The 16,050-nt window shown below is 44.7% G+C and overlaps 1 protein-coding gene across 1 annotated transcript; it reads right to left on the minus strand.

The window, feature by feature from the left end:
* Window positions 1-331: 331 nt before the first annotated feature.
* Window positions 332-3,785, minus strand: LOC101687808 (putative protein ZNF720). The gene is made up of 3 exons (XM_013049565.2): window positions 3,765-3,785; window positions 1,172-1,298; window positions 332-441 (listed from the first exon to the last, which is right to left on the minus strand). The coding sequence occupies exons 1-3, from the start codon at window positions 3,783-3,785 to the stop codon at window positions 332-334; spliced, it is 258 nt and encodes an 85-aa protein (XP_012905019.2).
* Window positions 3,786-16,050: the final 12,265 nt, after the last annotated feature.

The following is a 16,050-nucleotide window of genomic DNA, read 5'->3' on the forward strand; positions in this document are numbered from 1 at the left end:
TACAAAGGCTGTAGCATACAGGTCCTCAGAAATAGGATGCCTTCCCCAGGGCCCTCAGAGCAACAGAAAGCTCTCAGATTAGGGGGCCCTCCCTCTCAAAGGAGAGTCTCCTGGCTCACCTATGGATGACCATCACTGCACCTGAAGGAGAATTCCCAGAGAATGCAAGAGCTTCATAATGTTGGAGAGCAGACGTTCCTCTTGGAAAGAGAGAGACGTAAAACTAGGCAAGTCTCTAACTGATTTTCATTCAAGGAGAGCTAATTATACCACTGCTTAAGGTCTACCTTCCTCCTTCAGACTTGGACCTCCCCTCTGTCATCTGCCTCATTCATTCCCACCTACCTGGATGGAAGCCTCCGGTCTCCTTTCTCTTCACATCCCAGAGCACCTTCTCTTGCTCCAAATATATAATCAGGTCTGGCTTTGATAGAAGGAGACCTGTTTATGAGGAAAAAGGAAAATGGCTATTGCTGCCAATTCTAACTTTCTATGAGTCTTGTGTTCAGGAGAGAAGAGATGATATTGTACAATTCTAGAAAACGGTTCCCCAAAAGGGTTCCCCAACACACCCTTCAAAACACACAGGAGGTAGGGCACCTGGGTGACTCAGGGGGATAGGCCTCAGGCTTTGGCTTAGATCATGATCTCAGGGTCCTGGGATCGAGGTCCACATCAGGCTCTCTGCTTGGCGGGAAGCCTGCTTCCCCCTCTCTCTCTGCCTGCCTCTCCGCCTACTTATCATCTTTCTATGTCAAATAAGTAAATACAGTCTTCAAAAAAAAAACAAAAACAAAAACAAAAAAACAAAAAACCTCAGTAGGAATTTCCAATGTTCACATCCTGACCTACAACTTCCAAGTATTAGACATGATAATAAGAAGGGGAAATTTCAGTTTAAGATGTGAGCAGCACCACTCTATGTCACTAAAGGTTGAGAACTGCCACTCATTTACACAAGCAATGATGGTTCCTTGAGGAAGGAGAAGCTAAGGCTGAGAAGGAAACCCCATGAAGATTTTTCCCTCCATCTAGAAAGCCCTACTTATTTCCTTTTCTGCCTGGATCTGAATTCTAGTCATTCCAAGAGAAATCTCCAAAAAGACAGTCTTCATGGGAAGGAATAAAACCCTGAGTAGGGTTTGGGAAATCTGGAAGGAGTCTTCCTCACCCAAGAAGAGGAGGTGTCCATAGTTCTCCAACATCACATCCAGGTACAGTTGCCGCTGACTGTGGGTCAGGCGTCTCCACTCTTCCTCAGAGAATTCTATGGCCACATCGCTGAAGGTCAGCAGTCCCTGTAATAAATACCACAGTCACCAAGTGGCCATTGACACAGTTCACGATGTTTCCTAAGATGAAAGTGGGGGTTTATGTCACCAGCTAGAACCAGATCTGACCTTTCCTTCTCCCTGAGATGGGTGTGGGAAAAAAGAAAAACCTATGGGGCAGGGGGCAGGGCGCTGCCTGGTTGAGAGCTTTCACTCCTTTCACTCCCAGAAGTCAACTCTATCCACTACACAGCGGTGACAGCCCGCCTTATCCACCACAAAGTGTTGGGATGTGGGAGAGGACCTAATGGTCAAGAAATTCTAGACGTGGGGTGCCTGGGTGGCTCAGTGGGTTAAGTCACTGCCTTCGGCTCAGGTCATGATCTCAGGGTCCTGGGATGGAGCCCCACGTCGGGCTCTCTGCTCAGCAGGGAGCCTGCTTCCTCCTCTCTCTCTCTCTCTGCCTGCCTCTCTGCCTACTTGTGATCTCTCTCTGTCAAGTGAATAAATAGTCTTTAAAAAAAAAAAAAAAGAAATTCTAGACGTGTTTCCGATGTGAAATATTGGGGTTCTGGAGTGAATAATGAAGGAATTGTTCAGATACCCATGGTACAAACACTGTGGTCCTAAATAAAGCAAGGGGAGAGTAAAGTTGTGAGCAGTGACTGCTTCTATGCTGTCAGGTGGGGAGGGGGTGAGGGATAGCAGGAGGCTCTAAGGAATTTGGAAGCATGTTTCCAGGACCCTCAAGGCCTCCCAGCTGGTGTTTTGATGAGGCCACTCACTGTTTAGTTAACAGTGGGTCAGGTGTCTTTAGTCAGGAGACCCTCCAGATATCTATCAGGGGCCACAAGCTTGAAGGAGGGTGGCCAAGCTACATCTGGGGGATAGAGTTCCAGAAGTTTCCAAAGCAATTTACATCTGTTAAAGAGGAATTACAGGATTCTGGAGGTCTATTGTTAGGCTAAGGCTGCTTTTTGCATCCAACAAAACATTAACCTTGAGGCAGTTTTGAGTTCCCTGAGTAAAGTCCTACTCTGCCTTTCTGAGGTATTTATAAACAGACTGGAAGTTGAAGGACATTTAATTTTATCCACACCTCTTTGGCTTTGTTGTCCTCCTCAGAAACTACAAGCAAGGGGGACCCAAATAGTTCAGTGGGTTAAGGGTCTGCCTTGAGCTCAGGTCAGGATCCCAGAGTCCTGGGATGGAGCCCTGAGTTGAGCTCCCCACTCGGTGGGGATCTGCTTCTCCCTCTTTCCCTTTCCTCAGTCTCATGCATTCTCTCTCTCAACTGAGAAAACATTTATAAAAAGGAAAGAAAGAAGGAAAAAAGGAAAGAAGGAAAGAGAAAGAACAAACCCACAAGCAAGAGAAAGGCAGAAAAAAGAAGTTGACACCTTAAATACAATAGTTCCCGCATATTCCTCAGTATCCCATGTTCCTTACAAATGACAGGAGGGAAAATAGGAACAGGACAGGGGAGGATCTGACAAGCAGCACCAAGCCAATAAAAAAGTTCACATCAGCTGAATGGAAACAAATCTTATCAGAGCCTAATGCACATCAAAGCACACACCATCACTGGTGTTTTCCTGTGGACTGAAGGCAGGAATTCAGAACGTAAATCTAATTATGCAAATACAGTGGATATACATTCACAATTCAAACACTTCCCTTCTGTAGAGTGCTTTTAGGCAAGCAGGCTTGAGCAAAGGAGTGCAGGAAGGGTCCCAGCGTCCCCTTGGCTGAGTCCAGACAGGGCTATCAGGGGACGCACCTCAAAATTACCAGGACCATAAGGAACCAATGGGCTTCTGACAACCAGGCACAGTGAGCAGAGAGGAGCAATTTCATGGTTCCCCCAATTTCCTCACCTTCCATCCCCCTTTAATACCCCCTTGCAGAGGAGCTCTGCTGTGCCTTCCTGCCTGCTGATCTCTTAGGTCTTCAGTAAACTTCCTCCACCTTTATCCTGGCTCAGGGCAATTCAGGCAGTGCTGCTGGATGGGCTTCCAGCCAATCATGGACCCACATCTCGGTCCCCAAGAGACTGACAGGGACATTACACTGAGACAGCACAGTGTCCCTGTGCTAGTAATACCACTTTATGTCTTTCTTTTAATTTTTAAGATTTATTTTTATTTTCATCTTCTTTAAAGATTCTATTTATACGGGCCTCTGGGTGGCTCAGTCAGTGGACCTCACCTTTCTGCTCAGGCCAAGACACAAGGTCCTGGGAACACCTCTTACATTGCTGTTGGTGGGACAGTGTCCTTGCTCAGTGGGGAGCCTTCTCCCCCTGCTCATAGTACACCCTACTTGTGCTCTCTTTTTCTTACACATAAATAAAAATTTCTTACAATGATTGTATTTATTTCAAATAGAGCAAGTGAGAGTGAAATGCCAATAGAGTATTACCCCCACCTTAAAAGACCACCAGAGACGTGAGTCAAAGCCAATCAGCAAGGGTCGTTTATTGCAGGTTCGTACCTGCAACTCTGCGCCGCTCATTGCCGATAACGCCGAGAGGTCCAGAGCTGGGTTGGTGCAGGGTTTTTATAGACAGGTACAAACAAGTTTTGGGTGGGGCTGAGCTGATTGATTGACAGTTTGAACAGGCATACTTGGCGTCAGTGAATTGGGTTAGGGGACCCCACGCAAAAGCAGACAAAGCAATCTTACAGAAGCAGAACTGGCCGGTTAGCCCACGCATGGGGAAAAAAGCACTATCAGGATATTGAAGGCCTGGTTACTATCAAGTAAAGACAATTGGGAGTCTCCTGGTGGAATGTTACATTCCTGCTATCAAGCATCCTTGTTAATGAGATTTAGGTTTAAAAGAAATTTAACTTTATTTACTTTGACTTCTACCTCCGCCTCCTTCGTTTTCATGGAGGGGAGGGTGACGTTAGGGCTTGAGGAACTGAGTTCTGTGTCCCTGGAAATTGGGCTATTGATAAGGTAACTTCTTTGTTGTAAATCTCAAGGACACTTGCAAACCAAGGGAGACTCCTGTCTTGCAGGACTGTGATCTCAGCAAGTTAACCATTTATCATTTTATGGCAGTCAGGGGTGCCTGAGGAATGCCACACATATGGAGGGGAGCGGGTGAAGGGGGGGTGCAAGGCTCCAGCTTTTGCTTTGTCCTCAGCCAGCCTCCTGCTCCTTCAAGAGCACAAGCAGGCAGAACAGGAGAGGAAGAGGGAGAAGCAGGATCCCTGCCCACTAGGAGCCCAATGTGGGGCTGGACCCTAGGACCCTGAGATCATGACCTGAGCTGAAGGCCTCTAGAGGCTTAACCCACTGAGCCACTCAGGTGCCACAATAAATAAAATTTTGAAAAAATTACTGTATTTATTTCAGAGAGAGTGAGAGGGAAATGGCAAACAGACAGAAAAGCAGAGGAGAGGAAAAGGCAGGATCCCAGCCCACCTGGGAGCCCGATGTGGGGCTGGATTTAGGTCCCCAGGATCAAGACCTGAGTTGGAGGCAGAAAGCAGACTCTATGGCCAACTGAACCACCCTCAGTCCCCAAGATTGATTTATACTTTAGAGGAGATGAAGACCAGCAGGAGAGAAAAAAAGAGAATGTCAGGCAGACTCCCCTCTGGGAACAGAGCCAGAAGAGGGGATACAAGTCCAGGACTCTGAGATCCCGACTTGAGCTCAACCAACAGTCCATGCTTAGTCAATGAAGATCCCCAGGCACCCTCCTCTCATGGACTTTAAGTAGAATATCTCTTTCACGTGCTAAAGATGAAGATACACATACCCCCTTTCTTAGAATGAGAAGTTTCCAAGTTTTTCTGGACTCACACCCACCGAGCTTCTGTCTACATTTCCTTCCTCCCTGCTTGCCACAGCTGATAGAGAATCCCAAGAGCCTGAATGAGAAATGATTTCCCTCCCTGACATCCCAGGACCAGACCTCATCAGCCACAGGAATCTCGGACTCAACCCCTTCCCCTCTGGATCTGCCACCAACGGAATATTGTCACTCCTCGTGGGACTTTAATTCAAAGTGACAACAGCTGATGCCCTATCGAAGCCAGGTTGGGGACACAGGACAGAAGGCTCTGGGACATAGAGAAGCATTCTAAAGACCTAATCTTAAGATCTGACTAGATCTTAAAAACAGGTGAACGCAGAAGCGAGAAGCACCCGAACTTGAGTCATCCACATCTGCAGCTTCTAAATGAGAAGGCCTGCGAGGAAACAGAGGACACGGCTCCGCGGGTACACCAGGCTCACCTGAGAACCGGCCATTTCTGCCTTCGCCTCCACCTCTAGATTTCGTCCTCAGGAGGGATCTGTGGGGAAATCACAGCTGCATCAGAAAAAAATGCCCTGAAATCCAGCCACAGAGCTCCTTGTCCTCACACCGCTCGCCCGCGGGCAGGACTCGGAGATGCAGAAAAGGCCCAACTTTCGAGTCCTTGTGTCTGGAGCAGCTCAGAACTGTGAGCTCCCCTGAGGACACCCATCCCTGCATTTTCCTCACCTGATTTGTGGGGAGGGAGGGTCCCCTGCCACCGCCACTCACAACTTCAGTGTCCGCAACGGAACCGCGGGCTGCATGGACCCGACCCTCCCAGACTCACGGAGCAGAGACCCTGTCACCCCTCCAGGACCAAAGCAGCAAATCAACTCTCAGCAAATCAACTCTCAAAAGCCCTCGGGCTCCCCCCTGGACTCACCGAGAATCTCCAGGCGCCCTTAATTAACACAACAGTGTTGTTTTCGCCCAAACCAACTGACAGAATCTGCGGGGGAGGCCCGCAGAGGAGATCCTTCCTGAAACTCCACAGGTGACCCTGCTGGCAAGGAACTGGGGAGGTGACTAGGCCAAGCAGGGAACCAAGTCTGGGGCTGGGTGAAGAGTTCGAGCCCTGCCTTTTCCACCATCAGTTTAGGGAGACTGAAACCTTCTCTCTCTTTCTGCTACACAGAAGGAGACCCCTGACAGACAGAACTTTCCCTTGTGAATGCAAATATCTCTTTCAAAGTAAACACAGGAGTTCAGAGCTCTTTATTTATCTGCCTTTGATTAAAAATAACCAGCCAAAAATGCTTAGGCCAAGAGACATATTTTCAGGTGACAAAATATTCCCCTCAGTAGAAGAAGTGTTTCTGTTCATAAGGACCTGCCACACAGTCTTCCACACTGCATGTTCTTTGTACCCTCCCATCAGTGATACAGAATTCTAATTCTCAGCATTCTCGGGAAAATTGGGTGTTGTCCTTTTTTTTTCTTTTAGCCATTCCAGAAAACACTGAGTGTTTTCTTACTATAAAGTTTGCAGTCTTCTTACAACAGCTGTCTTGGTGACTGAAATGAAAACCACTTGGAAGGCATCAGGGTGAACAAAGATAAAAGCAATTAATGCTTCAGTGAGACTCCATTTCCAAATAATCAACCTTTCTCTTCTCCACAGACCTCTTCTCCGCACTTCTCAGCCCTTTCTTCTAGGAACCTGGTTCTTAAAATATAAGTGAGGTCCGGTGGGGATGACCAAGAAAGAATTCCTCAGACATTTTTGGTGCAAAATGGTGGTTTATTGAAGCACAGGGACAGGACCCAGGGCAGAAAAAGCTGCTGCCCCGGGGCTGTGAGGAGTGGTTTATTATATACTTGCCAGTTGCGAGGGGTCAGGGATGGTTTAAGTCTCGAAGGAGTTTTGGATGCAAGGTTTCCAGGACCTTGAGGAGACAGGTATTATTGGGAAAAGGTTATTCATTATTGGTAATAAAACATTTGCTGTGAGATCCTTTAGATGTCTATCAGTGGGACCTATGCTTGGGAATGATTGTCAGCACGTATCTTGGAGCATTTGGAGATAAAGTTTACAAGGAATAGTTACAGCAGACTTCCAGGATCCTGGTTGGGGGAGGGGGTCTGTCAGGCTAGGATTGCCCTTTGCCCTTAGCCAAGCCTGAAGGTGGAGGTTGTTGAGTCCCTAGAGGAGAGTCACTCTGCCTGTATAAAGGGCTTGTCACTGGGTAAGGAAATTGAGTAATTTTTCTTCTGCCTCTGCTTCCCACATCAGTGAGACTCCATTTCCAAATGCGTAACCTTTCTCTTATCTGCAAACCTCTTTTCCTCGCTTCTCAGCCCTTTGTTTCAGGAACTTGGTTCTATCCGGACAAGATGATGAACAGGGCTGGCAGCACAAACACAGTTCCTCTGGAAATCGTACATAATCCCATATTTCCCTACAAACCCCCATCCCTTTCCCCAGGTGGGCTGCAGGTTTGAAGGCCCCAACTTGCTGAGGCCTCCTTGGCTGGCAAAGCCATGAAGATCCCGCTGCCCTTGATCCCCAGCTTTGTCTGCCTGTTCTGTTCTGGGTCTGAAACATGGAGGTCAGTTCACACAACAGAATGAATGTGAGGAGAGGAAAATTTGTTTTTCCTGCGCTGTTCTCAATTCTTCGGCTGGTCTAAGACTTAAAATGATGTAAGACATTTTCAGTAGAGAAAACAATGAAGTTCTTAATTATAGGAACGAGAAAGACATGAGACTCAAAGACAGGTGATTGAAGCTTCTGTTTCATGGTGACTTAAGAAGGAGGAGGTAGGATTTTTAATTTCCAAAGAGGGGATTATATTCAGAGGAGAAAGAAAAGATGAAATATTTATCAAACAATGGTTTGTCCCCTTTCTCCACATCCTCTCCAACACTTCTTTCCTGTCTTGTAAATTTTGGCCATTCTAACTGGTGTAAGGTAGTATCTCAATGTGGTTTTGATTTGAATCTCCCTGGTGGCTAATAATGTTGAACATTTTTTCATGTGTCTGTTATAGGTAGGCAACTCTTTGTGATATAAACTGTTAATCTCTGGTATCCATGTAGGAAAGAATATTATGGGTTGATATCCATGGCAAGGAAAGAATTCTTTTGTACCATTGTCTATGGTACAAAAGGTGATTTTGTGAAAGCATGGGGACAGGACCCAGGGGCAGAAAGACCACACTCTCTCATGAGGCGTGGCCCATTATATACTTTGAAGTTAGAGGGGGTTTGGGATAGCACAAGTATCTAAGGAATTTTGGAAACAAGGTATCCAGGACCTTGAGGGGGCTATTGGCTCTTGGGAAAAGGTCATTTATTACCAATCAATAATCCTTAGTCATGGGACCCTTTGGATGTTTATCCATGGGCCATCTGCTTGGAGGATGTTTACCAATAGGGAAGTTTCCAAAGGAAATATTTTATGTTAAAATAGACTTACAGGATCCTGGTGGGGGTTGGAGAGTTCAGGTCAGGATTGTCTTTTCCCATTAGCAACCTATTAACATCATGGCAGTTGAGTCCTTGGAAGAATGTCACTCCACCTGTTTCAAGGGTATGTCAATGACCTGTAGGTATAAGGATATTAGTATTTTTTCTTCTGCCTTTGTTTCCCACATCATGATCAGCTCTTCCTAATAAAGGTCCTCCATCTAACTGATTCTTGAATATACACACATACACACACATAACTCAGCACTATAGCAGAAGGCAATAATGCATTTGTATCACAGGGAAAAGCTTGAAGACAGGTTTCTAACTTTTTTTAAAAGAGGTTATTTATTTATTTGACAGAGATCACAAGTAAGCAGAGAGGCAGGCAGGGAGAGGAAGGGAATCGGGCTCCCTACTGGGCAGAGAGCCCAATGCAGAGCTGGTTCCCAGATCCCTGGGATCATGACCTGAACCAAAGGCAGAGGCTTAACCCACTGAGCCACCCAGGTGCCCCAATAAATAAGATTTAAACAAACCATATTTGAGTATGATTGATCCATCAGTAAGATATTTGGTAGTAAAATCATGCCAAATACAACACTTGAAATTGTTCTCAGCAAACACTATGATCAGCAGTCAACACTGAGAGCATTTTCATGAAAGTGAGGCTGAGAGTAGGGGCCCAGTCCGGGCTCTCCCTGTTCACCACACACAGGGGGTCTGAGTTGGGACCCAGAGAAACAGGTAAAGGTGGAAACAAGACAAGGGCAGTAGGAGGCTAGAACTGTTATTATTCATGGATGACGTGATTACATACCTGAAACAGCAGAGATTGTATTTCGAGGTCAGACTAACAAGAGAATTGAGAATGTCGGGGAGGGAGAACTTCCCCTGCCCTGTGGTCCTTCTCACTGGCCTTAGAATCAAATTGACATGAGACAGGTATATGTCCGTGGAACCCATACAGATATGCAAGTCCAAAGACAACAAGGCACCATGAAGCTTGCTTGAGCTAAGGAGAAGGGCAGGGAAGAAGACACCTTGGCAAGGTGAAAAGAGAAGCTTGGAAAAACAAGACTGTACCATCAGGCAGACGAGGGGCCTCGGTTAACACTTATTTTCCTGCTGCAGGCTCACCTTTCCGATGTATAATAGGCAGTTATGGGGGAAGCAGAGGGCCTTTCCTGCATCTGCTGGGTTTTTATTACTTTTAGCTCAAAACAACCTTTATGTGCCACTTTTTGGAGCAGCCTGCCTTGTGTCCATACAAGAATGCAGAGCAAACCCTTAACACAGTGACATCAGTCTTTCTGCTTTACTAGCAGTAATTAAAAAATAATGCAAACAAAAATCGAATGGGTTGCATTTCCCATCAGCAAATACCCTGTGACTCTTTCTTATAAGGCATTTCTAGATTTGCGCAAAGGAGAACATAACATTAAACACATCAGATGGTCTGGTTAAATTAGTTTTTTACTTAATATAAGAGATCATCAATATCCTTACTATTATGAGTTGAACTGTTTTTTTTCTCAGATAAGATATTGTTAAGTCCGGGCACCTGGGTGGCTCAGTGGGTTAAGCTGCTGCCTTTGGCTCGGGTCATGATCTCAGGGTCCTAGGATCGAGTCCCACATCGGGCTCTCTGCTCAGCGGGGGGGGCCTGCTTCCCTTCTTCTCTATCTGCCTGCCTCTGTCTACTTGTGTTCTTTGTCTGTCAAATAAATAAATAAAATCTTAAAAAAAAATATTGTTAAGTCCTAACCATCCCCCTGCCCCCAGCCCCGGGCTTCCTCAGTGTGATCTTACTGGAAGTGGGGTCATCGCTGATATAATGAGTTAATATGAGGTTATCCTGGGGTAGAGCAGGCCTCTAATTCAATATGACAGGTGTCCCTATATAAAGACATGCACCTTGTGAAGATGAAGGACTGGAGTGATGCACCACAAGCCAGGGAAAGTCAAACACTGATCACCAAGCCCAGAAGCTACAGAGCCAAGGAAAGATTTTTTTCCTCCGACAGGCTTCAGAGGGAACATGGCCCTCGAGACACCTTCCACACTCAGTACTAGGAATGAATACATTTGTTTTTATTTTGATTTGCACCCCCCTTTTTTTTTAACATTTCTGTTTTACGCCACCCTATTTGTGGTACTTTTTTTTTTTTTTAAGATTTTATTTATTTGAGAGAGACAGAGAGAGAAAATGCACACAGGCAGACTCCCTACTGAGCAGGAGCCTCTTGCAGGACTTGATCCCAGGACCCTGAAATCATGACCTGAGCTGAAAGCAGACACTGAACAACTGAGCCACCCAGGTATGCCTATTTGTGGTACTTTGTTAAAGCAGCCTTAGGACTCCCATATGTTTAGCAAATGCACAATAAAATAGTGTAAAATTATGTACTGGACACTACAGTCTTTTCAATATATAATTATTATAAAACTCTTGAGACCTCATCTGTGATACAATTTAAAATAAAAACACTGGAAATTTAACAAAAATAATAAATTTGGAATCGAATTTAAATGAAACTTGAGGATACAGGGATTGGAATAACAAAACAAAACAAAATAAAGCAAACCCCAAACCAAAAAACAAACAAAAAAAAGAAACCAAAACATGGTATTCTCTCCTGTGATACCTTGATTTATACAAAACATGTATTTGGTCATTCAGGTAACCAAAATTTATTTCAGATATATTTGGTTTTCATCTGCAGTTCCTAAAAATGCTTCATAGTCTTAGAATTGAAATGAGAGGCTCATTATTCTTTCTTTCTTTCTTTCAAGATTTTGTTTATTTGACAGAGAGAGACACAGGGAGAGAGGAGAGAGGGAACACAAACAGGGGGAGTGGGAGAAGGAGAAGCAGGCTTCCTGCCAAGCAGGGAGCCCAATGCAGGGCTCAATCCCAGGATCCTGGGATCTTGAACTGAACCGAAGGCAGATACTCAATGACTCAGATGCGCAGGACCCCCACCCCACCCCACCCCCATAGGCTCATTATTAAGGAAGGTTACTTTTGGCCCTCATCAAAGGACAGGGTTGTTGGGAGATTCAACCAAGTGATTAGAGGGTTGGGAATTTTAATCCCACCCCTTGACTTCCGGGGAGGGAAGAGAGGCTGGAGATGGAATCTGCCAGTGGCCGGTGTCATTGTCAATCATGACTCTGTAATGAAAGCTCCAAAAAAACCTGAAATCCCAGTTTCTGGAAAGGGTCCTGACCTGTAGAACCTCAACAGCTTCATATGCCAAAGGATAAAAGCTCCTTTGTTTGCTGTCTTGCTCTAGTTATCTCTTCATATGGCTGTTCATTCCTGTCCTTTAAAAAACACTGGTATGTCATTGTTTTCCTGAGTTCTGTGAGTCACTTTAGCAAATTAATTGAACCTGAGGAGGAAGCTGTTGGCACCACCAAACTGTAACAGGTCAGTGAGAAGCAGAGGTGGCAGCCTGGGGCTGGTGGCTGGCATCTGATGTGAGGCCACAGTGGGAAGAGTGTGGAGAACAAGAAAAACAAAGCTGTACCCACCTTGAGTCTAGCCCTGACATAAGTACAGTCATCTTGACAAAGCAAAAGCTGGCACCTTGCAACCCCTCTCCACCTGCTCCCCTCCCCTCAGTAGTATGTGTGACATTCCTCAGCCACCCCTGGCTGCCCTTAAAGAAAGACAAATAGTTAACTTGCAGAGATCACAATCCTGCAAGACAGGAGTCTCCCTTGGTTTACAAGATTTACAAGTAACTCAGTTCCTCAAGCCCTAACACTGCCCTCCCCTCCATACAACTGAAGGAGGCTGAGGCAGAAGAAAATGGAAATAAAGTTAAACCTAAATCTCACTAACAAGGACGCTTGATAGGAGGAATGTGACATTCAACCAGGAAACTCCCAATTGTCTTCATGTTAGTGCCTCATTAGAGGGAAAAACAGCCTTGGCTTGATAAAAACTAGGCCTCCAATATCCTGACAGTCTTCTTTACCTTGATAGCCCTTTGAACATCCCCTTTATCCTCACCTACTGCCGAGTCCACCCATACTCTGCCTTTATTTTTATTTTTTTATAAAGATTTCATTTATTTATTTGACAGACAGAGATCACAAGTAGGCAGAGAGGCAGGCAGAGAGAGAGGAAGGGAAGCAGGCTCCCCACTAAGCAGAGAGTCTGATGTGGGGCTCAATCCCAGGACCCTGGGATCATGACCTGAGTCGAAGGCAGAGGCTTAACCCACTGAGCCACCCAGGTGCCCCCTACTCTGCCTTTAAAAACTCTGACTGTAGTCTGGTTCGGGGTCTAAGTCCCGACTCCACTGTGTCAGTTATACGAGGACCCAAGCTTAAGCTTGTCAAATAAACCCTCATGTGATTACATTGGTGTTGGCTCCTTGGTGGTCTCAGACACAAAAACTTGGGCATAACAAGGAGAAGCGGGGGAAATGGATATTGGGGTGGGACACAGGGTTCTGGAGGCCATCCTGTTGGACCAAACCCTAAAGCTCTGCAATCCAGTGCTATCTCTGGGTGGATCATGTCTGAATTGCTTAGTGTCATGTGGGGGAATGCCCCACCCTGCCATGTTGGGTCCACAGACCCTAACAGATACACCTAATGAGTACATTTTCAATGAGAAATAATCAAATAGTTTGACTATTAAGAATATGAAAGTGTCAACATTTGTTTATTTATTATTTATTTAGATTATTTATTTATTGAACATACTAGCAGGGGAGGGACATAAAGAGGGAGAGAATCTCAAGCAGACTCCTGCTGAGCACAGAGGCTGAGAGAGTCTGATATGGGGCTCCATCCCATGACCATGAGATCATGACCTGAGCTGAAATCAAGAGTCTAATGCTTAACCAAGTAAGCCACCAAGGCACCCCTAAGATATAAGAATTAAAATAGAAAAATAAAAATACATGCTACATATATTTAAAATATTTATTTGAGAGAGAGAGTGTGTGTGCTCAAGCACGTGAAACTGCAGGGGTAGGGGTTGGGGGTGTGGTGGGGAGGGGCAGAAGGAGAGGGAGAGGGAGGGGGAGAAGAAGCAGACTCCTTGGCCAGCAAGGAGCCTGACTTGGGGTGTCATCCCAGGATCTCAGGACCACAACCTGAGCCAAAGACACACACCCAAATGATTGAGCCACCCAGGGACCCCACATCTATGTATTTTTAACTGATTAAATAAGTAGAATGTGTGTGCATTTGTATGTATGCACATGTATATGTAATGGACCTTAAGATTAAAGCAGTTCATTATTGTAATTAGTATTTTATTTTTTAATTTTCTGATGTACTGATTGATGGAATACATGAGCACAGGAATATATATTGCTTAGTGGTCTGATATGTGGTGAATATTTCTAAGTGTCTCACAAGAACTAAAAATATGTTTCTTTGTTTTTCTTGTATAAGATTTAATATATAACAGGTCAAACTCATTCTTTTGTTGTTCCATTATTGAATTTTACTAGTTTGTACCAGCTTTATAGCATGAATATGGACAGAGTCATATTAATATGCCTCTGAAAATTGAGGACTTACACATTTTACTCTTTTGAGAATAACAGGCCAAAAACTCCACGTGAACAAGATGACTTCATGACTCAGCCCTGCAGATGGCTCTTCTTCCAGTGCTTTGCAAGTCATGGAAGAGCCCACCATCATCACGTTCCTTGCCCCTGTTTCCTGCCGACATGTCTAATTGGCATGTACGCATGAGAGGCAACATCTACCTGGGTATCTGGGTGACTCGGTTGGTTGGGTAGCTGACTGTTGGTTTCAGCTCAGGTCATCTTCTCTGTATCCTGTGATCTAGCCCTGCATGGGGCTCCCCGCTCAGCTCAGCGTAGAGGATTCTCTCTGTCCCTCTGCCCCCTGCTCTCAAATAAATAAATCTTAAAAAATAATAACACTTACTTAAGACTCTTGCATTTCTTTTCAGGGCTCCATAGTTCATTTCCATTCTTTTCAGGATTGACTAGAATCCGTGTGCATGGACCACAGTTACTTACTCTTTCATCTCCTGAGGGACGTCTTGGTTTCTTACAAGTTTTGGCAGCTATGAATGAATAAAGCCGCTATAAACACTTGTGTGCAGAACTTTGTGGGGACATAAATGTCCAATTCATTTGGGTAAAAACCTAGGAGTGTGGTTTCTGGATCATATGAGAGGTCATTTAATTTTGTGAGAAACTCTCATCTGTCGTCCAAAGTGGCTATCGCATTTTGCATTTCTCATCTACAGTGAATGTATGTTCCTGCTGTTCCACCGAGTGTTTGGTGGTGTCATTTTTGGAGTATACCTCTCAAATGTACCCTTAACATATCTCACTGTTTCAGTTTGCAATTTTCTAACAATGCATGGTGACAAGTATCTGTTCATATACTTTTTTGCTATGTGTGTGTCTTCTTGGTGAGGTGTCTGTATAGATTTTTTGCCCATTTAAAAAATCAAGTTGTTTGTTTTCTTATTTTTGAATTTTAATAGTTCTTTGTATATTTTGGATCATGGTCCATTGTCAGATATGTCTTTTGTTTTCTCCCCATATCTGGCTTGTCTTCTCATTCCATTGACAGTATCTTTCATAGTGTAGAAGTTTGTAATTTTAATGAAATCTGACTTAGCAATTATTTTTTCATGGATTATACACTTGGTATTGCATCTAGACAGTTATAGAACCTAAGGTCATCTAGATTTTCTCCTGTTATCTTCTAGGGGTTTATAATTTTGTGTTTTACATTGAAGTCTGTGATCTATTTTTTTTTTAAAGATTTTATTTATTTATTCATGAGAGACAGAGAGAGAGTGGCAGAGGGAGAAGCAGGATCCCTGCAGAGCAGGGAGCCCTATTTGGGACTCAATCCCTGGACTCTGCAATCATGACCCAAGCTGAAAGCAGACACTTAACTGACGGAGCCACCCAGGCACCCTGTCATCTATTTTGAGTAAATGTTTGTGAAGGGTGTAAGGTCTGTATCTAGATTGCATATTTATTATTTATTTATTTGTTTGTTTGTTTATTTTTACTTGGGTGTGGATGTCCACTTGTCCACTTGTTCCAGTGCCATTTGCTGAAAAGACTATCCTTTTTTTAAAAAAGATATTATTTATTTCATTGTCAGAGATAGTGAGGGCTAGCAGTGCAAACAGGGGGAGCAGTAGGCAGTGGGAGAAGCAGGCTCCCCTCTGAGCAGTGAGCTGGTTGTGGGACTTGATCCCAGGAGTTTAATCCTAGAAGTTTAATGAGGTAACTATACCAATCATGTCAATTTCTCTGTGGTTTCACAGCGCAGACTAAATAGCATATTAATTTCTGAATTTACAGGTTTTTAAAAATACTTTGTTTATTTGACACAGAGAGAGAGATCACAAGCATGCAGAGAGAGGGGAGAGGAAGGAGGCTCCTCGCTGAACAGAGAGCCCAACATTGGGCTGGATCCCAGGACCCTGGGATCATGACCTGAGCTGAAGGCAGATGCTTAACTGACTGGGCCACCCAGGCATCCCAAGACTATCCTTTTTCCATTGGATTGCCTCAGCTC

The sequence above is a fragment of the Mustela putorius genome, unplaced genomic scaffold, assembly GCF_011764305.1.
Source record: "Mustela putorius furo isolate JIRA1106 unplaced genomic scaffold, ASM1176430v1.1 tig00000196_pilon_pilon_pilon, whole genome shotgun sequence".
Taxonomy (NCBI): domain Eukaryota; kingdom Metazoa; phylum Chordata; class Mammalia; order Carnivora; family Mustelidae; genus Mustela; species Mustela putorius.

Bases quoted from the DNA above. Each gene is read 5' to 3' on its own strand.
- LOC101687808 (XM_013049565.2), bottom strand. From the start codon at position 3,785: ATGAGCGGCGCAGAGTTGCAG. The intron at 1,299-3,764 runs GTACGAACCTGC...TATTTATTACAG, and splicing joins TGAGCGGCGCAGAGTTGCAG to GGACTGCTGACCTTCAGCGA. The intron at 442-1,171 runs GTGAGGAAGACT...CCTCATAAACAG, and splicing joins TGGACACCTCCTCTTCTTGG to GTCTCCTTCTATCAAAGCCA.